This window comes from Clinocottus analis, unplaced genomic scaffold (genome assembly GCF_023055335.1).
Source record: "Clinocottus analis isolate CAN_PGR_092001 unplaced genomic scaffold, fCliAna1.0.p SCAF_8, whole genome shotgun sequence".
Lineage (NCBI taxonomy): Eukaryota > Metazoa > Chordata > Actinopteri > Perciformes > Cottidae > Clinocottus > Clinocottus analis.
The window spans coordinates 12638574-12661635 of record NW_027176240.1 but is presented as its reverse complement, the minus strand read 5'-3'; the positions used below and the strand labels follow the sequence as shown (position 1 = coordinate 12661635).

General features: G+C 36.9%; 1 protein-coding gene across 1 annotated transcript in view; it reads left to right on the top strand.

Moving 5' to 3' along the window:
• The window catches only part of lmbrd1 (LMBR1 domain containing 1), a 48467-nt gene that overhangs the window by 7183 nt on the left and 18222 nt on the right, over positions 1-23062 (top strand). Inside the window, exons 4-7 of the mRNA XM_068568775.1 lie at positions 9126-9223; positions 9898-9965; positions 12886-12974; positions 17714-17787. Of these exons, the coding sequence (XP_068424876.1) occupies positions 9126-9223; positions 9898-9965; positions 12886-12974; positions 17714-17787 (329 nt within the window). The remainder of the gene's footprint in view (positions 1-9125; positions 9224-9897; positions 9966-12885; positions 12975-17713; positions 17788-23062) is intronic.

Below are 23062 nucleotides of genomic sequence, written 5' to 3'. Positions count from 1 at the left end.
GGAGTGTGTGGTGCAGAATCATCTGCCTGCAAATTTGTTGTGGTCTTGTAACCTTTGGCTGTTGATAAGGAAGGTTGAGTGCTTGTAAAAAAAAAATAAAAAAAAATGGAGTCTTCCAGAAAAAATTGCTGATTGCCTTCCTGATTGTATTGATGTTGTGCAAAGTTCCTTAAAGCATATATTGGGAATGATGTTACAGTGCATTTTAAAATATTGCAAATGCATTCATTAGCTCAGGTATACCAAATAACATGATGTATTTATAATATCATATATTAAGTTAAATGTGACTACTGATTGTGATCATTTGCAGTTAGCTAACTCAAGTACATACTTTACACATTCAGTAAAATGGTGCACATTCATGATGCATATCTATGTGAATAGTTAAAGGTGTTTGTGACATTTTGAGAAGACTGTAATTTGAGCAAAGGCATACATTGTTGAAGAAGGTATGATAATCTAATTCTGGCTATTTTTCTTTTTAGTCCATTTAACCATTCTGTTATTGATGTTTCTGTAGAACCAGACACTGATTCCTCTCTCCTGTTTAAGGGGCATTGCTTTTTTATTTGCCAGTAGGTGGAGACCAAGCTCCATGTGTGTCTCCTTACACATCTAACCTTTAAAGTTGAATTTTCTTTAAGGCCATGTTTGACAGCACTCTCCATTTGTCTATTCACGAATGGAATAACGACAGGTTTGACATCAAGATCTCCTATTTCTTCGACTTGAGCATGTTTTACTTCAAGGTGATTGTATTCAGTAGTGATCAAAATTTTAAGCATGTCCAATCTGCATTATTAAGTAATTTCTGGAACAATTTGATGGCCTGCCACAACTGTCATTTAGTAGATTTTTCTCAGTTGTTTCAGAAATGTATGCATTATTCTCTGAACATGAGCATTAAATCAAACCTTACTATATGACACTGTCAACATTTCTGCAGCAGTCTTGAATTCACTTTTCTGCTGTATAATTGCCCCGCATAGTTTTACAAGCACATTGTTTTCACACTGGAGACAATATAGTATAGCAGGGTAATGATAATAGGGCACAATTATTTTATTTTTTTCCTGTTTTGTATACATTTGTTTTTATCTACACAATTATACATACTGAATAACAATTGAATGACATTGTGGTATTTATCGGTTATTTTGAACCCTTTTGTGTAATCAATTTCTGTGAAAGCTCACAGTTATTCAGACTCCTTCTCTTGTGAAGGCTACAGTACATGTTACCAGTAACATCATAAGTAGGTCAAGAAAATGCATTTCAGTTGAGTTGCATCTTCCACAGATACACCCATTCATCTGTGAGGGCACGAGGACAGTTAATTGCATCAGAATGCAGTTTGAGTGTGAGCAAAAATCAGTGTACCTGTGATGAGGAGAAAACGTCTCCATCAGAACGTATACTAATGCCAAAAAACAGGAAGTGAAAATATTCTGTCCTAGTTAAATGTTACCATTTTACTGTAGAGAATAAACACAGCAGTTGGTACATGTTATGTAGTGTACTATCAGATACAATCTACCCTAACAGAAAATATACATGTTGGTAACTGAAACACCCACTTCCTTTTAGAGCCCAAATAGCTTTTTGTGATCTTTGACGATCCCTAAGTTTGAAAGCCTTTCAATTTCAGCCTCTGTCCATTTATACATTTCCTTGAACTGCTTAGTACTTCAAAGCAGTGATGCATAAGGCCCTTAAGCAACAGGGCAAAATACCCCTGGGACCTTTTAAATAAGTCATTGGCTCTCTCGCTTTGCCTTTTTAATGCCATATGTAGGGGAAAAGTTAGAGAGGATGCAATCTTCTTGTAAATATCCTGCAAGTACTTTCTTTCTGTCTGTCATTCTTGTCCACCTCGCCTACATGTGCTGATTGAATTCGAGGAAAGGGGTCTGGTGCTTCTTTTGAGAGCATTCTGAAAACATTGAAACTTACAGTTTTATTTTGAAGGGCAGTTCGATGAGAACAGTGTGCAAAAGAAACAAAAGAAAGTTTTCTTCCCACTATTTGCAAAAACCTCAACCGATAGCGCTTCACCTCTAAGATAGCATCATCTGAGAAGCGTAGCGCAGGTAAACATCGTTGGCTCTGTCAGCATTGTAGCTATAGTTTGTTCTTTTAGCGCTCTTAGCACAGTTAGCTGTAAGCCGTTGTCTCAGTCGTTGCCATGTTGAGAGCTGTTGAGAGGCAATATAAATACTTTTAATATTGCATGTTAATCATCGTCTTCCAAATACAGCAATACCAATACATATGTAGTAAGCTAATATAATGTTTGCCATTCTGATGTGCTGGTCAATCTCTAATATTCAATATTATACCAATATGTCTGCCCACTTTATTATTATTGCTTTAGTCCAGCTTAATACTGCTTCATCCATACATTTAATACTCTTGTGGTAAAACATTTTAAAGCTATCACCAAAGCTTCTTTGAGTGAGTGAACACCTCTCACTGTTAAAGCAAATATGTTTTAAGAAAGTAACTCATTGATAAGTGTTTCTATCAACTGATCTTTGAAAGGAAAATTATTTCATCTGAAGAAGAATCAATCAATCAGGCTACAAAGTTGATATCATTAAAAGCAGATCTATTACAACACGCATGCTGAATATCATCACTTCATCATAAACATTTCCAGTACTGCACATAAACCCAATAGGAAGACAAGGTTAATGAAAACTTACTCTGAATGCAGACATTTTTTTTCTCTCAAATGTATTAATTTTAACATTTCATATTTTAATAACCAGTAACGCATAAACGTGTGGATTTTACTCTGCACAATACAGAAAAAATAAATAATACACAATCTCCTCTACACTTTGGAAGACACGATTAGGTGCTAACATATGCATGTTAGAGGTTGTCTGTTTTAAAGTGAGGATTAAGTATCCTCTCTTCTCAGCTGACAGTCCTAATTATATTTAAAAGTTGAGGCATGATCGTGTATTTAACCATGGATGTAAGCTGTGATGTCTAACACTGCAAATCCAACACAAACATGTTTGACTTAATATTTGAATCGTCAACCCCCACTTTTAATTTGATATCGGGCTGATATTGTTTTTATTTGTATTATATCTTCTGTCAGAAAACATGGTGAAGCATAAAACAATAACAAAACATTTTCTTTTAACTGTCTTTTGAAGATGGTTGATTATGCTCAATGAAGCCATAGAAATAATGTTTTGGATCCACTTAACTTTTAGCTCAGGAACCAATTGATAATGTGATGCATTACAATGTTGTTCCTTTAAAGAAGGTATTCTGTATAGGCTCACTATTCATATCCTTCAAGGCTACTCTCAGAAATTGATGGGCCCTACTTCCTGCAACAATGCACAAGGAGCCCTGTGGAGTCCATTTGTCCTGCTGGGTATACGCTGGCTGCTTTTCAACCAAACCAAACATGCCATTGGGCTATGAAGTGAAACAAAATCATAGAATATGACAACAGCATGTTTCATTCTGTGACAGTCCATTGTTAAGCTGATGGCAACAAACCAGATGTGGCTGGACACTCGAGATACTATATGCAGAATCAGCGAACATAGGCTATATGTTTCCACATAGTCGTTTAGAAGTCTGGATTTACCTGGGTTTACCAATCTGAGTTCTACAGATTTCTGTTGGCCCAAAACATGCAAGCTTCCTTTTTTCTTTGGAAAGTGTAGAGATGTCTCAGCACATGCGCTATTACTGTTGCATAGGACTTTGTCATGACAGAGGTTGCAAACTTCTGACCATGACTGACCATGTTGGTTTTGGTTCTGTCATGTAATTTGAGTTTGATATTAAAATACTAATAATGTATTCGACATTTGCATGGTCCACATGGAAAGTGAAATGTGAAAGTGTTGATTTAGCACCACTCTTTCTTGGTTGTATGTACAGATTGTAAATATAGTTCAAAGCAGCAATTTACAATGTGCCTTGGTAGCCAAACACAGCACATGCTATGCACCTGCGGCGTCCCTGGTTTGATTCCAGCCATGGGACCTTTCTCCTGTCTGTTTCTACACAGCCCTGTGCCGAATGAAAGGAAAATACAGCCAAAGAAATGCACTAAGTGGCTTTAAGAATGACTCCAAAACCTACCCGCAGCAATGAGCCTTGATAATCCATCATCTTATGAAGTTCCTTTTGTCTTGAATGTTAGCAAACATCTGTTTACTCACTTCTCCAACAAAAGCAGAGCAACACAGGTGTCACATTTGGATTCATTCTTGCTATCTGTCAAATTGAGCTCCAATATTCACTTGTGTTTTATCCCATGTCTTCCCCTCAAAGAAATATAGTCTTCTCTGAGTTTTTTTTAACTGAAAAGAGTATCATACTTTCTAGCAAGTATCTATACAGACATATTTTCATCAGTCTCTAGAGTCCTTTGTTAGAGTCAGTGTTTCTGTGTGAAATCCCCCTTGGCATTTAATTTCACTAAAAATGTCATACTTTTTGCCTGTCTGCAAGGTGCTAATGTCTCAGTGGAGAGCCACAGTAAGGTGAGGACCAGACTCTAATGTTTCTCATTAAGAGTGAAACTACTGCTCTGATTGATCGTTTGTAATTGTTGCAAACTGCCACAAATTATTATTAAAATATAATGAGGTATTGACTACAGCCTATGTTGATGTCCTCACATTATTTCCCCAGCTGGCACTCCATTGGTAGATGAAGGCTTTTATAGACACCTCTCCTAAAAACAAAATATGTTTCTTGAATTTGTTTTTGCGTCCCTTATGATTAAATCAGGGTCCATGCTATATTTGAACACAATAACTATATAAAGGAGGGGAGTGTGTGTGTGTGTGTGTGTGTGTGGGGGGGGGGGGGTGATCAATTATTTATTTTCTACTCTGTCAGATAACATGGTGCAGAATTAAACAATAGCAAAACAATTTCTGTGAACTGTCTTTCGAGGAAGGTTGTCTGTGTTAAATAAAGCCATAGAAATAATGTTTCAGATCCACTTGACTTTTAGCTCAGGAACCAATTGATAATGTGATGCATTACAATGTTGTTCCTATAAAGAAGATATTCTGTATAGGCTCACTATTCGTATCCTTTAAGGCTACTCTCAGAAATTGATGGGCCCTACTTCCTGCAACAATGCACAAGGAGCCCTGTGGAGTCCATTTGTCCTGCTGGGTATACGCTGGCTGCTTTTCAACCAAACCAAACATGCCATTGGGCTATGAAGTGAAACAAAATCATAGAATATGACAACAGCATGTTTCATTTTGTGACAGTCCATTTTCAAGCAGATGGCAATAAATTGGAGTAATATGTTGCCGGACACTCAAGATACTAGATGCAGAATCAGCGAACATAAGCTATACATAAGTCTCTCACAAAAGCTTTCAAAATATGTTTCTTTTCATTTGTTATTTTCCCCAATTGGGGTATATGCTATATTTGAACATAAAAACTATATAAAGGGTTAAGGGCGGACAATCAATTATTTATTCTCTACGCTCTGTCAGTGGAATAAATGTACTAAACTTCTATCCCTGGCCAGGCGTTCTTCCCAGTAGATCTGCTCAGAGAGTAATGGATGATACATGGTAAAGCAGTATGACCTATTCTCTCAGTATCTTAATATTCATGGTGTTATGATTAATATTACCAATTGCTTTAAGCCACAAGCATATTCCAGTGGCTGCATACTGTGCATGGCTTGCATTTATTGGCTCCTAGTGTCATCCTAAACTCAGTTTGTCTGGCTGTAAATGAGTGTAAATGGATACGTTAGTGGAGCAATGAGCATGTGTTTATTGAAAGTAATGCCTTGTCACAATCACAGCTGGCAAAAAGCAAGCCACTTATACAATGACATTCATTTGTCTGCGGCAGAGTGAGCATTTTGTGAAATATAGTCCAACTCACATCGGGGCATGTTGGTACTTGCTCGCGGCCATGAATTCTTGACTGATATGTAAAGGTTGTTTGCCACATGCACTTTGCATTTGAACTGTGGTACTGATGTTATAGTTCAATGTTTATCGAGAACAATTTTTCAATTCACAATGTTTGTGTAGTTTATTATGCTATAATGTCATATTTTCAGTCTTTTTTTTTATGCGTAAGCTTGAATCTTTGATACATTAATGGTTTGAACTCTGTTTTGATTGTATTTAATTAACCTGACTTTACTTTGCGACCAAACTTATAAATGCAAAAGTACCACAGTCATACCAAATCTATATGTATCTATAAATCTAAGTAAAAATATATGTTGTTGTCATAAGCAGTTTTTCTCCCTGCACATTCTTTTATTTATTTCGCGTCACAATGTGACGCACACTAGTGATAACCATTATCGCCTCAAGGAGGCATTGCTCGTTGCCACCCAAGTTGTTGAGCACATCTTTGTGACATGCTATTCTTTGGGTTATTTTGGGGTCATCTGGGCTGCCTTCACCAACATCCATTTGCTGAGAAAGCAAACTCCAGCTTGAAATAGAATATTTCTATTTAAGTGTTTTTTGCCTCACCTTCGCTCTATGCATTTCTAATGCATTTGGATTTTGGTCTCTTCTCTTAAAAAAAGCATCTTGCACTAGAAGAATCAAACAAACAAAAAAGCTTAGATCAGAGAACAGCGAGCTTTTTTTTTTTTTTTTTTTTACCAAGGACAGGTGTATTGAGTCCACTGTGACCATTCATAGAGAAGATTAATGGCTTTAGAAGGAAATCATTTTCTGATGCAGATGGCTTTTTTCTATGGCATTGGTCAACATCAAAATGGTACTAATGCTTACCTGCTTTGTGAGTTTTGCCCAAAGCAATATTCAACACACCATTCATACAAGGATAATGTGTTGAAATACAAATGCTTATTTGAATCAGTTGCTCAGTGCTCTGGATTACAGTCAGAACAGAAGCGGCAGCATTCTTCTTTTACTCAAAACACACCCCATATTATTAATAACCGGCTTTTTCAGAAAGCACATAATAGGGAAAACAGCTGTATAAAGAATGCATAAAGACTGCTTTTGATGAATTGGCTTTCAATTGTAATCGGTTGTTTGAGTATGGTTTTGGTCCCAAGAGGAAGTCAATTGAATTATTCAACCCTGGAAGTCTTGTCAAACATTTACAGACACCGTTTTCAAACTTTGATAGCTGGCTAACATCAGCTTCTGCCTTGTTGAACCTCAACTTCTTACCCTACGGTTTAGAAAGCAGCAGTCCTAAAGAGACTAGAAGATCAGCATGAATACATTTACCTTGATAAACTGTTAAATACAAATAAAATAACCATAACCAATCATACATTAATGTCCTGGTGGGAGAGTTTACAGGCAATCATACATGTTTCTATTTTGAAAAAGATATATAACTTGTTGTCTGAATTGAACAGAACAAACTAGTTAACTCAATCTTAATTATATGTGTTTGCCTGTTTTTGTTTTGACCAGCCAGGCAGAAAACTAATTGGTAAGGTTTTTGAGGGATCCATGATGATTATGCTGCTGGGCTGAATGTAAGCATTTATGATTTGTGTGCAACATTTTGGATTTAATAATGACTTATAGCCCACTGCTACTGTCCTGCAGACATTGTAACTCTTGTAACGTTTAAACAAAATAGAGAACACAAATCCTATAAAACACCATTAATATTGTTAGATAAACTTATACAGAACAGAAATAGATGACTGTCACTAACAAATAGGCAGGAAGAATAATAATGCATATGATCGCATATGCATTATTTTGGCGTTGATATGAGCATCTTAAGCAATAAATTAAATAAGGTACTGATTTTAATTTTTTTTAAATTTTGGAGCAATTTCTAAACTATTACTTTACTTTACGTTACTAAAGTGGCTAAACCACTTTAGTAACCTTTAAATTCATACATGAAGCTCTGCAAAGTGGGCTGTGATGGACCTCTTTATAATAACATTTATAATGCCCAAACATCCCCTGTACATTTCTTCCGTGGTAAACTACTTCTGATGGAAGCTTGCCCCAAGCTTCCTCAGAGATCATTTCTTTGGGGTTGGAGGTTGGGAAGAAGCCATTAGCAACCCCATTTCACGCCCCCGGCCTGATTTGCCCCTGGTCTCTCACAAAACTCTACAGGTTCGTAGTCAAAATGAAGGCAGCGTGCAGAGATGTGTATGGTCCGAGCAAGGGCACTGTAGGTAGTTTTTTCTTTGCTTGAACTACGCTGGGTGTCTACTTTGCTCAGCTGATGTGAATTGCAGAAGCATGTAGCATAAGCACTATAGCCTTTGTTTTCTTATTAAGTAGCAGGAAATTGCTGCATAACAATGCAATTTTGATCATTGTGAAGTTATATGATGTGAAACAAATGTATATATTTGTACTTATATTGTTCATTAATTCACACATATCTAACTGCCCAAAGTGTCAAACTAACAACTTAAAGTAATGCCCGATAGTCACCCATGTGACATTGGACAGCAACATAAAAAATATTTTGGCACGAGACAAATTAAGAAAATTCAGAAAAGAGAGAAGTAATATATGATAGTGTTGATGACTAAAAGGACAATTTGGGTTCATGGAAGAACCTATTGTGATGTGTACTATTACACACATTTATTTATTGATGACTGAGTGTAAGTTACTTATTGTTTCACTGTGGTATCAATGTTGCTTAAATAATTAATTTTAAGAATGGGGTCATATTGTCGGCAGAGATTCTTTGGCGTGCTACTCACGCTGCTGAATGATGTTATTGAGTTTTCACAACTGCTGTTAAAATAACTAAATAAAATAAATGGTCTGGCGGAAAGTGGGCATTTTTTATCAGTTCATGACTGGTTTGAGCTGATAAGAGAAATAAAAGCATGTTCTTCAATGAAAAGTGTTCATTGCATTAAGATTGTCACAGACAATTCAACATAATTTCAAAGGGATGAACAGGGTACATCCCTCAGTAATATACACTTGTATTGAGTTACATAGAACCTGTACTTATGCATGTTCAGTACTTGTCATAAATGCACTGCAACAATTTCACATTTGAGCAACATGATAAATGATGTCATGCTTTATGCTTGTATGGATATTTAATGTGTCGTTGACTAATTCTTGGTTTTGTATTCTTCTTTTGTTTCCATGTAGCACTTTATTCCATCATACTATTCTGTGTCTTCCTATGGATCCCCTTTGTCTATTTCTACTACGAAGAAAGGGATGATGATAACGTGAACAGATGCTCGGTAAGAATGCACCTTTCTAAACAGCACTATAGCTCCTTACAAGCAGTTCTGAGAAATTCAAATTTCATTTAGATGATTCATGTGTGGCTGACCAATTTCTTAATGGAAAATGTCTTAAGGTCATTTCCCTTCCCATCCAGCTTAAATCAACATGAACACATTTGATTGCACCCAGTTGAACATCCTACATGACAAACAATGATAGCAAATGTCCATCCTTCCAATTTGTATTGACCCAAAACATTATTAAAATGAGTTCATATGTAAATCATATATTCTACCGTTAAAAGGATATTGTGGCAAGATTTTCTACCACTGCATTCATACTGTACATTATGGGCTATCTTTATGCCCTATCTTTATGTCTTTTTGTGAGTGATGTACCAAACCACAGCTAACACATAGTGCCTTTTCTCCTTTCAGTGTGTCAGTTTTGAGCTGACAGAGGCACTTTCTCTAACAGACAGAGAGGTCTTTTGTATTGTTACTTTAAAAGCACCTTGAATAGCAGTGGGAGTGACATGTTATCTCTGCCAGGTCAAACTGGATCTACACTGACTCACTATAGGTCTTAGCTAAATGCCGTATGACCCCCTTTCCCTCACGAATAATGAATAATAATTTTTCACTTCATGGCTGTGATTAACCTGTTTCATTTTCTTCTTCTATTACAGCAAGTGAAGAATGCTCTGAAGTACACAATTGGATTCGCCATTGTCTGCGTAGCCCTCCTTTTAATTGGGTAAGTTGGAGACATGGATGGCGTCTTCCGCTTCAGTACACTATAGGTGGAAAGGGGTGTGGATACGTCATTGTGTTCATTTAATGAGAGGAGGAACCCTTCAAACAGCTGCGGTACCATTTGTCTGGCCACGATAAGCTATTCAGGAGAAAAAGACACTACAGACTGTCTAAATATAGGAGTATTCTTGTCTGATTTGATCTTGTCTTCTCTGATTCTAAACTAGATTCTTTGAATTTCCGCTATACACTAAGCACATGCGGAGGGAATGTTAAGTTCGGGTGAATTTTTTACATTGTATGTTATACTTGCAAATCTATATTAAAGCACATTTTCAGCCATGTCCTATTTACTGATTTTTTTTTTGTGCTGGTTGTGTCCTGCACCAGGACATTTCTTTGCAGCCATGACATCAGCTAGCTGGAGTTAATTCTACACAATGGACTGTGCTCTCTCAACCATTACGCGGTGCATTGGAGAAAGGCTTACCTACTTTGGAGAAATAAAGGACGCACGACTATACGTTGTAACAGCTTAAAGTTTGGTTGCTAGGACTTTTTTATTGACAGAAGCAATTTGGCCCCACTTTGACCACCGCTTTGTTCTGGCAATTGTTGCTGTGGACTTTTGATTTTATGATAGATTTTATCTGGTCCTGCTTTTCTGATACAGGGAGACATACTGATTGAGTTCAGTGACTGCTAACTCAGTGGGTCTTTTCTTGATGTCTTTTATCTGTTGTCTTTGTACCTTGAAGGTGGTAAACTCCTTAAATTCCCACTAATCTTTCACTGTTACTGTCTTCATTTTTGCTTTTGCAAATAACTTATCTTAGTCTAATATTATGTTGATCTGAATAATATTGATCAATGCGATTAAGAAGTTTGGATGGTAGCACCTTCCACTACTGTAGGTCCATTCAAAGACTTTTTTTTCCCCAAACCTTGGCAACTCAAGTTGAGCTCTGTCAGATGACCAGAGTATGTCACTATTTTAAAACTGTTGTTGTTGTTTCATATAGGCAAAAGCATTAATATTTCTAAATTATTTTTCCTATCCTAAGAAAATACCTTTGCGAAAGTTATTATTTCCTACAGCAGACACTGAAATGAAAAATGACACCTAACATGACCAAACAGAAACGCATTTATTCCAAAAAGATTAAGTGTGGAGCCCTGAGGGCATCCACGTGGTAGTGGGGCAGATGAGGCCTTTTGAGACCTGGAGTTTTTTTTTCATGTTAGGCAAAGGGAAGTCTTTGAGATGCTGATCTAATGTCTTTTCCCTCCCCTGGTGAAGGTTGTTTATCTGTTTTACTTTTTCTCCAGTTTTTTAACTTACTAAAAGAATCCTAGCAGATTCACAGAGCGCCATATTTCTCTGCTGTCTGTCAAGGAAGATTAATGGATGGAAAACTATTTCATGATTAATGGAATCAAAGTCTCCACTGAAAGTGAGCATCAATACCGTTGACCCTTTACCCCCCCTTTAGCTTGCATAAATAGAAATGTTAGTCCTAAGAAGTGCTCTTTCTGAAGTGTTGAAAAACACGTTTCTCAGTTTTTTCCCCACATCATCAAAGAGCTGTTCAGATACAATTTATGTATGTATCTCTATTTATCTAGAACTTATGATTTAAAAGGAAACTTTGGACATTCAGTAGGTTTGTCTCTGTGATTGATGGGTCTAAATGGCAAAATGTATTCAGTATTATTGATTCATGTAATTAGGAGCTAACGGGATGTGAGGGAACTTTTTACAATGAACAAAATGCTAGATCATTTACCTCTTCAAGGAAATGGGTTTAAAGATTCAAGGTATCTAAATGTTTGAGCAAAAAAGTGCTGATCTGATGTTAGAAAAATTTACTTGACACCTGGTGGTAAAATCATCAATCAGGACATTTGTTTGTTGCGAGGAAGGAGCAGAGTCACAAGTACAATGTGATAGACAAATTGCATATTTGGCAGGTCATGACTGTCAAGATTTATACTACTACATGTAGAAGGCTATCAAACTTTAGTTGTTCTGTTTAGTTTTGTTCCTTTTTCAAATCATTTAAAGAGTTGAGAAGATAAATTAATGTTTTTCAAAGGGGCTGTAGTATCACGGTGGATAATCAAAATATCAATGAAACATTTTGCAGTTTCCTTTTTATATGATTTGTATGGCCTATGTTTGCTGTAAACACATTTTAACAGGGAACATATTTTTTTAAGCGGGATTATTATTCATTTGATTCATGAGCGATAATACAATTAAGTTCATTTATTGGATTTTTATTTCAGCTTTTTTTTAAATTTCAGTACCATTTATAATGTTAGCATAATAGTGAAAGAAAATTCTGAAATAAGAAATAAAACAGTTTAAAGGAGAGAGGTACAGGACCAATTTTACAGCATGCAGATAAAGAAAGAAAAAAAATACTTACCATGGAGCTTAGATGTGTTGTTGCTAGAGAAGAGAACATACTGTGAAAGCCTCTTTTCCCATTTCTGTCTGAGCATTATTATTATATAGGACATAAAAGGTCTGTGTAGTGGGAAAGAGATGTTACAAGTAAGTGTATATGTGCTCTATTGAAATAAATGCTATTGTTACTGTTTTCCAACATAACTAGTTGAACTCTATCTTTCTTACAGTGTTGTTCTGCCTCTCTCCGTCACAGAAAAGATGCAGGTGTATGCTCATCTGTTGTGGAATGATTAAAAAACATGGACCGTGATTCTTTAATTTGTTCTCTTTATGTCTAAAATCTTTGTGTGGCTCATAGGGAATATACGCCTGTTGCTGAAACCATCCGCACAGTACGCCGACTTTACTTCAGCATATGTTGTGCACTGGGTGCTGTGACAGCTAAGAAGTAACCCTGTGCATTTCGTGCCTTACCTCTGCTAAATTATTGTTTCTTTGCTTTCAGAGCCTTTGTTCCACTTGAGCCTCCACCTGGTCAGAATTCCACCCAATGGGAAAAAGTACAATACCTTTTTGAGGAGCTTGGAAGTAGTCGTAAGTACTGCATCTTTAGAACATACTTAGATAGTTGTAGTCATAGTAACACCATGTCTACCAGATTTTATTTCCTTTATTTCTTGCTGAATCTGTTGAGATGGGGTGTGATTGCAGATGGAACAAAAAGACACAGTTTGTCTTAAAATGATGACGGTTTGCACAAATTTTAATTTTTCACCAAGCAAAAAGCAAGAAAACAACACTCTTCCTTAAAGTCCCTGTGACTTTATTATTTGATAGGTTGGTCGATTTTAAAATTAGTTTCTCATTTTTAGTTTTTATAGAAGACTAAGTAATGGAGATTAGCTGGTTTAAAATCAATGCACTGCTGGTTAGGGTCAAATAGACGTAGATTACTTTAGTATATGACACCTAGCTTTTGAATGATAAGTAGATCTGATCGAATAGTTTTAGGCACAAGGGAACACATTGTAATGTACCACAGTTGATGATGTCCAAATTACAGTAATTGGCAATTACTTATTTTGATTGTGCGGTCATTTTCATATTACAAATAACTTTGGAAATGCATAGTAAAGGTTAAATGCGTGTCCTTGAGGCACTTCTGCGCCGATATAGTGTATCTTGATTGCATCAACATGCAGATCACAAAGTCACGTTTTCTGTCCATGGAACTGCATGTAAGGTAATATAAAAACCTTATGCCTTTATAGATTCATGTTCACCACAAATAGTTTTTATGTTGATTTGTGTAGGTTTCAGCCAAACATAGTATTCCCAGATGTCCACTCTGTATTGTGGATTAACTTTTTCATCAACTTTTCCAGCGAGCCTTCACAAAAATGTCTAAAAAACTGTACCAATATTTGAGGCTTGATAGCCTCAATATCAATGTGCTATGATAAATTAAACTAACTGGTTATAATTCTCCATGAGCATCTTCACTTATTGAATGGAGCATTGCCAAATGTGGACTCCTAATAGTCCTCTGGCCCTTTGCCATCTGGGGATCAAGGAGGAAGTTGAACCATCTGCCTCTCTTCACTATAGTGGACCCCTACATGCTCTCCCTAACCTTCCTCCCTTGGCACAGTGGGAAATAGCTCGGCTGCTGAGGAGGAAATGTGGGGATCATCCCTTTTCTAATTCCTCTTCCCTTCTCTCCCCAGATGGGAGGTTAATTGAGTAAAGGAAATGCACTTTTGCCACATAACCCTGCTGGCTGCTTTGAGACAACTGTTCATTAAAGCCCCTACATTTTTAATGGTCCCAACATTACACATGTTACTACGATGCTCAAATGTGCTCCAGATCAGAAGCCATTACTGTCGCTATTCAAGACCTTGTGTCTTTGGCCATGCCTCAAGGTGCAGTAGAGTGGGTGGACGTCTAACTGTAACTAGGAAGAGCACTTGCGCAAGAAGCACCGTCGATGCTCATTATTAGTGAGAAAAGAACAAATACACTTGTGGATACACTCTGTGTATAAGCAAATCTAAACCATATCAATCAGACTGTAATGCAATATTAGCCTGGAGTTGTTATATGTTTGAGCACTGCTGTGTTTACAGAAATGATGAGACGGTTCTTAAATCCGTCCCTTTGCTGGTATTATGAATAAATAATCAAAGAATACATAGACTAATTAAGAAACGATACAAAACAAGAGACAAAAATACATGTTTAAAGCGGTTTGTTTGTTGTAGTGCATGCGCAGTATCACAAATCATACTTTTATTCCGGACCAGCGACAAAAACATACCATGTTTCCAAATGTTTTTTCCATCTCTGGGTGGGGTCCTTTAATCCAATCTGAAAGAATTAGGTTTGAAACATTGCATTGTGATTAGTCACAAATGAGACAACATAGGAATACATTTATTAAACTATGCATATATCAAGAATTGTTTCTAGAAAACTCAGTACATACGCCTTGTTCAATTCTAAAACAAAAGTGACAGTTAGTATTTTGCATATTTAGTCTTTTTTATTCATTCAAACCACCCTGTACATACATAAGACATAGTCCAAATTTAGTTTTGCTTACAAAGTTTTAAAATAGCATTTGTAAGAATTGGGTATCTTATTTTTTCTAAATGCATTTGAGGCTCCGGTTGACAGATTAATGGTGAAGAAGTTGAAGCGACACTGTAGATCTATGATAAGATAATATTGATTGCTTCACATTTTCTGCCGTCCCTCAAGTTGTTTCTCAACTTTGAGGTAAGAGCTACAATATTCTCAAAATATCTTCATAAACACAAACGTCTACCTAACCCTGTTTCACAAATTGTACAACTTTTTTTTTTTTTTAGCTTTAACCACACAAAGAAACAACAACTTTGGTGGTGTCTTATGACTTTCTTAAATTTGCTTTGGCCTCCACATGCTGTGAAGTCTGAATGTGGTCATTGTTGCAGTCATATTGCCTACTATATCCCATCCTTTGATCATTGAGCTGCTACCTACTCATTTTCACAGAAGAGGGCTTGGGCTAAAAGAGCTCCTTTATAAATCTGTACAAGTCTCATGCATATACACAAGCCTGAAGGGCTATATGCATTGTGAGATAAGAGCTACCTCATTCCCTTTCTGTCGAAATCGAAGCTGTACAGATGTGGAGACAATAGCAAATATTCTCTCTGTTTAATCCCTGGAAAATCTGTTCAAGAAACCAAAAAGAGTGGCAGCAAACATCTATCCTTCACTTTGTGTGAAGTTTATGGACACAATGTTTTCCATGCAGAACATAAAGCCATTGTCTATTCTACCAAACCCGCCACCAAACTATTGCAGCAAAATTGCAATGGGAATAGGAAACATCTATTCAAATGTTAATGTTCAACCCAGCTGTCAAACTTCAAAGTTTTCTTTTTACATACAATACAATTGGGAACAGGCGTGTAATTTATCTTCATTATCTACCTCTTTGTCCTGCTGCTTGTGAAATAATGTGATGCATGTTATAAACAACACAAATTATATATGCTCTGAATACTGACTTAATAGTCCCATATCAAATGCCACTATTAATGAGAAAGTCAAGCGGAGAGCCACCTATGTCCATGCTGACAGGTGGGTTGGGCACTATGAAGTCGCTGCTGTGAGGATGCGGGATATCTATAACAGGACAACTGTGTAGCTTTTTACGTGGAACTCAAGAACAGGTGGGATCTTGACGGGATAGAGGCAATCAGTCTCTCCATCAATCCCTGTCTTCTAACTCCAGCTGGTGTGACACCTACTGTTGCCCTTGCCTGGTGGGTGGTCCCCATTCTGCCTCAATCAAAGGTGACACACATCAACTCAACCTACATGCATTGAAAGATCCAGCTGTTCAAAAACCGATCATGATCAATGTATGAAATGGCAACGCTGACAACAAATGGTGACCAGATGTGTCTCCAGGGGAAGACTTTGCTACAGTGCATTCATTAAGCCCAGGAGTACCAGAATACCAGCAGGATGCCTCATCCTTGTCCTTGTGAATTGCATGTCCCACTTTCCATCAAGGAACTGAGTACCATAGTCTGCCCCTTCAGAACATTACCAGAGAGGTGCATCTTCCAGATTGGCTTTGTTCCGCGCTTCAGCTGTGTGGTTTGGTTGAGATGCAAAACTTTTCTTTCTAGAATTTCTCGTTATTCTGTTTGAGGGGATGAATTTTTGTCTTAACAGTTTCTTAGGCGCTGTTGCCACTTTTAAAGACATTAAAAAGGGTCAGTTCACCTAAATAACTAAAACCCTAATTTTACATTTATGTATGCCTCATATTTGGCAATGTGGTATCATTACTGACTTTGCTGATGTTTTATTTATGCCACCACGTTACCGAGAAAACCCAGAGACTCACAAAGACAGATTAAAAAAAAAGAAAGAAGAATCATCAAAATGACAGCAGCAGATAAAAAGTTACCTTGTTTAGTTTAAGTTTTACCACTCTGGAGAATTTGCCGTAATATCCCTTAAAATCCTCCTCACCTGGTCAATCCCCACTTCATTAAAGATCAATTCTCAGTTTGAAATACAGGCTTTCCCAGACAGGATTTCCCAAACCGAAGCTTGGATTGCACTGATAGTATCACTATGACATTGTTAAGGTTCTTCCTTCAGACTTGACAAAGCTTATCTATGGCCACGGAAGATGTACAACTTTTCAAAGGCTGAGTAATAATACAAACTCTCCACATGAAGAACAGACTGACCTTTGCAGTGGCGGAGTGTCCTTTAACTACTCACCCACAATATTTTGTTCAGAAACAACAGAAACCAATTGCTATAAAATAGTTGCACATTAACTCCATTCATCACCCCATTAAAGAGAGCAATTGTTTACCATCCAAAATGTCAGCCAACTGAGCAACAGTAGCTAACATTAGCTTGCTGATGTAATGTTTGCATTTAGTTCCTGTCTTCAGTTTGGTAACAGTGGGTTTGGTTTGTGTTTTAAAGCAATGTGTGTGTCACCAGGAAACACAACACTCTGCACAGTGGGGGGATTTAAAGCAAATACGGCAAACAGTCTTCTTTCATTGAGTTGTCTACAAGAGTGTGACAAAGTCATTTTAGAAGCATCTTGAGAGTATTTGTGCTCTAAATAATAATCAAATAATGTTGAGTTTGACAGTTTACAACAAACAGTTGACTGAAAAACCATCAAAGTGCACACGAGAAAGTAGTCTCTAGATAGTTTGCCCATGTGGCAAAGAGCCCAGTGCTATTTCTGTCAGTCCAGGGTCAAATCTCTAACGGCCCTCTTGTCTTTTCCCCTGCAGATGGTCTACCTGCTCTATCTTTCTCCATCAGCTCCTTGACCTTGATTGGCATGTTGGCAGTGATCACATACACGGTGAGTTGGAACCCTTCAATAAGTGGTGAATGTTGCTTCAGCTATATCTGCACAGTAATTACAGCTAATCCTCCAATGGGATGATGTCCAAATGTGTCCAGCCCTGTAGCTTAATATGACCTCTATTTATTGAGACATATGACATGTACTATGTTTTGAAGTATAAAGACAGACTAAAACACAATTTTTCACTCAATGTTAATAGCTGATAATGCATAGTTTTGTAAAATATTATTTCAACTGCAGTGCAGTTACTTAAAAGTTTTATTTTGGTGCAATTAGTCACCCATCTTCTTGGTTGAGATGCACCTGATGATGGAGTGGCCTTTCAGTATTAGTAATAATGTCTTGCTCAAATTACTTAGACCGCAGTCGTTCACTTGATACTTTTGCATGATGTATTTGCACCTTTCAATGGCCTTTCAACCACTTATCAGCTGTATATGTATACAGTACAAGCCTCAGTGTATAAATATATGCCTATATTTTGATTACCTCAGCATTCTGCAGTTTTTCCTTTTTATTTTTTTACCAGATCAGAAAAATGGACTGTGCTGTAACAACTGTTAACGTTGTCCATTTTTTATAGCGTTATCGTGGTAACTAGACAGCGGATAATCCCCGAAGGGGGTGGCACTGGTGTTCGGATGGGAGTAACACAGAATAGTGACTGCTGGAGAGAAAAAAATAAATAAAATTCCAACCCGGGTATCAACCGAGGGAGTGAGATTAAAAGTGACAGCCAACCCCAATCTATCCAGTTTCTGTTGAGCTCAAAGATTCCTATTTGACAAATCACACAACAATTGAATGTGGAGCTCTTAATGAATAATACACAACCTAGTCAAGTACGTTGTAGAACCAATCTCGCTTTTGGACATATAATCCATCTCAGCTTGGATTGTGTCCATCGTTCTCTCACTTTGCTTTTCACATTCCTCTAAAGGGTGGGTAATTACCGGGTGCTTTTTCGGTATGGAAGTATGCTCAGATTTGCACTGACCCCATGTTGATATTGACTCTGAATGCCCTGTGGAAATCAAAAGTCCCAGTGTGTCTTTGTTTTTGATGTTCCTTGTTTTGAAGCAGCCAATGAAAGAAATTGGGCCTTTGGCGACTCTTCCCTCTTTTATCCTCACATACACAGATGCAGAAACTCTTATCTCGCTCGCCATACTTTTCATCTACTTTATTTGCTCTCTGTTCTGTCTTCAACCTGCTAAACTCTTGGTGGCAACCTACACATATTTGCAAAGAGCTGTGTAATTTATCATGCTTTACCATGTGTTACTATTAAGCCTGATTAACTTAATGGAATCTAAGTGACAGGTCCCATAAGCAGTAGCGGAAATGTTGTCCAGGAATCTAATTTATCACTACTCTTTGTGCAGAACTAGCCATCTAGCCTTAATGCAAAATTATTCGTGATGTAAACAGTTGAAAACACTGCAGCCAGTGCACTTAAAATTAATATGAAATGAAGCAAGTTATATCTTGTACTGCTTTTTTTTGACCTTTTTATAGCACTTTTACAGGGCTTTCTCTTGTATAAACAAATTTAAACAGAGACCTCTTGAAAAAGCAAATAGGCACTTTTTGAGTGTGCAGCTTTCTGCTAAACTTAAACCAATGAATAATGACTAAGTTTAAATGGTGTTGCTATTGAAATGTAATATTCAGTAAATCCACCAATACATTTAGTATACTTTAGTATACTCTAATGTCAACGATTTGAATTGCGGTATTTCTGCACCGTTAAGTAATACACAAGGAATAGAAGTGAATTAAAGTACAAAGATTTTTTTTACCCGGTATATATGATTTGATCACAATTAGACATTTACTCTGTTTACTTAAGTGTTTTGAGTTCTTGCGTGGTCTTATAGTTTGTTTTATGACAACTGTTAATGAATTTAATAGCAATAGCACATCCCAAACCAGCGGTTGGGGTTGGCTACCCTGAGGTACCTTTGTATAGTTGAAATAAGAGGTTTTATTTTTAAAAAGGCAAGTTAATTTCAAATTGCTAATTAGATTTACATTGGATTCAAGAAGAATAGTTAACATCACTATATACTCAAGCAGTCCCCTTTTTAATGGTGTGGATTTTATTCAATAATGAAAATCTATTAATATGGTAAATTTCTTTCTCATCACCTGGAATGTTTGCACATTTATATTCCCTTTTATTTTATCTCCCACTCTAGTTGATTGCACCCAGCAGGGATGACATGAGACCGATCAGGCCGGTCTTAAATCTCATGCATCATGTGAAGTCCTTTGACTTCGTTTAAAAGCTAGGCTAGCATATTGACTTATGGCTCTGTCTACTGTGGACCTAACTTTCTCTTGCTCTTAAATTGCCAGCCATGAGATGCTGGTACTGAACTAAAGTTGAGAAGATGAATGTCTGTTGATCCAATCACGGGCTCTGAGATTGACCTGGGAAGATGGCCCCTGAGAGGTGCCACTACTTACTTTATGATTCTCCAATCATTTGCCGCTTGTTTGACTTGTATATTTTATTTTTAAATTAGATTTCAGAATGTATGTGTTTACCGCTTTTTAACTGAAGTTTGAAGTTTAGAGCTTTGTAATTGGATTTTGAATAAATTTTGTCATATGAGATTCACTGCAGTCTAGCTTAAACTTTTTTTCAGCACTTCTGAAAAGCTAAATACTTACAAATAAGAAAGCAATGGGGAAAACGTTCATGCATGCAAGCAGTTTCTCAGTTTTAGTGTCTTTATCGTTTTTTACATTTTAAATGACAAACATCACAGGCAGCAGGTGTCGCTAATTCATGTTGACTGTGAGTAACTTGATAACTTCTCTGTTCTCTCTGCAGCTGTTGGCAAATACCCAATATTAAAGAACTTACATTAATGGATTAAAGATTCATAAACAGGGATGCATTAGGGTGCAAATGATGCTTGTGAAACAACTTCATGATTAGGACACCACTGATCGTAATGGCCCTTAAGGTCAAACAAACAAGTGCTTAAAAGGTAAGAGGCGGCATGGGAAGCCTGTCAACCATGGCAGGGGTTTTCATAACTGGGCTGCTCGTTGAATTTCTATTTTGTCGTAAACATTTTTTTTATTAAAAATAACTTTATTTATAGTTACATTCACACAAGTCTCAGGCGAAAAACATGTAATTAAGCACTATTTAAACAAGTAATATTAGTTATATTATATTAGTTAATATTAGTTATGACAGGTAATATTATTGTGTTCAGCATAGGGCAAGTGAGTGTGCAAAGTATGCGCTGCTCTTTTTACAGGCCACTTTCAAATCACAGTATTCCTTATTGTTCTAAACTATCATCTTGAAACGTTATAACAGAAAATGAAAGTTTGCATGATCCAGCAGCACCTGGATAAATCAGAAGAGGAAACACAGAAGAAGCAGAGCTTTCTTGTGCAGCTGCTGGAATGATATCACAGAAAATGCAAGTTGGATGCAGTCATAGAACAATAATAAAGCAATCCGGCATTAAAACACATTTTTACCACATTTTACCAGAATGCAGTTCCCCAAAGCCTGATACCCATATTATCTGTTGCATTGTCTAATCAAAGTTGGTAAACAATCAGATATATGAATGTTAATAATTGCAATACATCAGTCTGTTGAGGGATGTTCAGATGGGAAAACAAAATGATTAATTTGTACAGGAGATTAGTAAAGACTGACCAGCCCTTCACGCGTCACTGTCCTCCATTTTGCGATTTGTCCGAACAAGATATTAAAATATATTTAAAGAACACTTAAATATTTAACTACCCTTGTGTCACCATACTTTGGTCAATTCTTCATACCACTTTATAATAACAGTCAAGGCCTTTAGAATAGAGGAAGGAACCAATCTTCCAAGAGATGGAAGGAGGGGAAAAATACACAACAGACTCGGTTACTTTTTCATTTGAATTGATCCTCATCACTCTGGTGGGACTGAATGTGAGCTGTCTGCACATTGTCTTTTCCCCCAAAAGATTGCATTTACTTCAGTTTGACGAAATGAAAATATCAACGATTGTTATGCATAGGTACAGTAAACACAGGAGACACATTAAAATAAAGTAGAATAGAACCAAGCAATTTAAAAAACGCAACATATAATGAAAACTCTGCTGATGTCTAAGACGGAGCAAACAGGACATAACATTGAGCCCTAATGCCAAACTGCCAATCAAATCTTGAACCATTAGATTAGTTTTGCGCTGCACTGGAGGAGGTTCTTTGTTGAGCTCCGGACTACGAGAGCAGTGTGCTGTTTTTAAGTAAGCAGCCATAGATCTGTCCCCTCAACAATCTTAAAATATGGTCAATATTTTGGAGTAAAGCTCCAATGTCTGTGTGAACCAAATGGATTCATAACTGACTGTAAAGCGAGGGATGCCATTTAATATTTTGTCATGTCTGATATTGTATAGTTCATGTGTAACCCCGGATTACAAATATGCAAATGTACCAACATGTGATGGAGGATGCAGAGATAAGGCAGTTAAAAAAAATACTACATTTTAAAGCCTAATGTAAAACACATTTGTAATGGAAAAAAAAATACTTTTAGTTTGATACGATACTACCACAATATACGATACTATTAAACATGTTAAACTGATGGCAGGAGCAACAAGTCTTCATTTCTAAAATTTTAAATTCCTCAATCTGTAAAACAAAAACAAAATCCTAGCCTGAACCAGAATTTGAGAGTGTGATTTCATGACCCCTTCGACCTCTAATTACCCTCTCATTTCAGATTCTTAGAGCTTGTCTTGTTTAATGCTTCGACCAGCCAAATGTTCTATTCATCAAATGGCATTAGTAATACCATCATATTTGGCATTAATGCCAAACTTGCAGGATTTATGTGAATGTGTTAAATTGGATATCTTTAAATGCAGATTAGCCTGGTAATTTCAAATTTCTAAAAGCCAACTTGTACACTTCAGAATTTATGTGGGGGGCTCCTCTTTCTCATCTTCCTCGTCCCCTTCCTTCTGGCTCCACTATCACAAGTAGAAAGAGCAACAAAGAAGTGTCTTGTGTCGGAGACTCATGTCCACCTCGCTATCCCTCTTTTCACTCTCACATGACTCTCACTGAATGATTTCAGCCAGGAACTCCTCCCTCAATCAACACACACATTGAGTCTCACACACACTCTCACCCACCCTGCTCCTGATTCAAGCTATTTCTGGTAGTTATTTAACATAGTAGATTTTAAAAGAACTTTTAATGATCATGCATGATTACATGTGGACA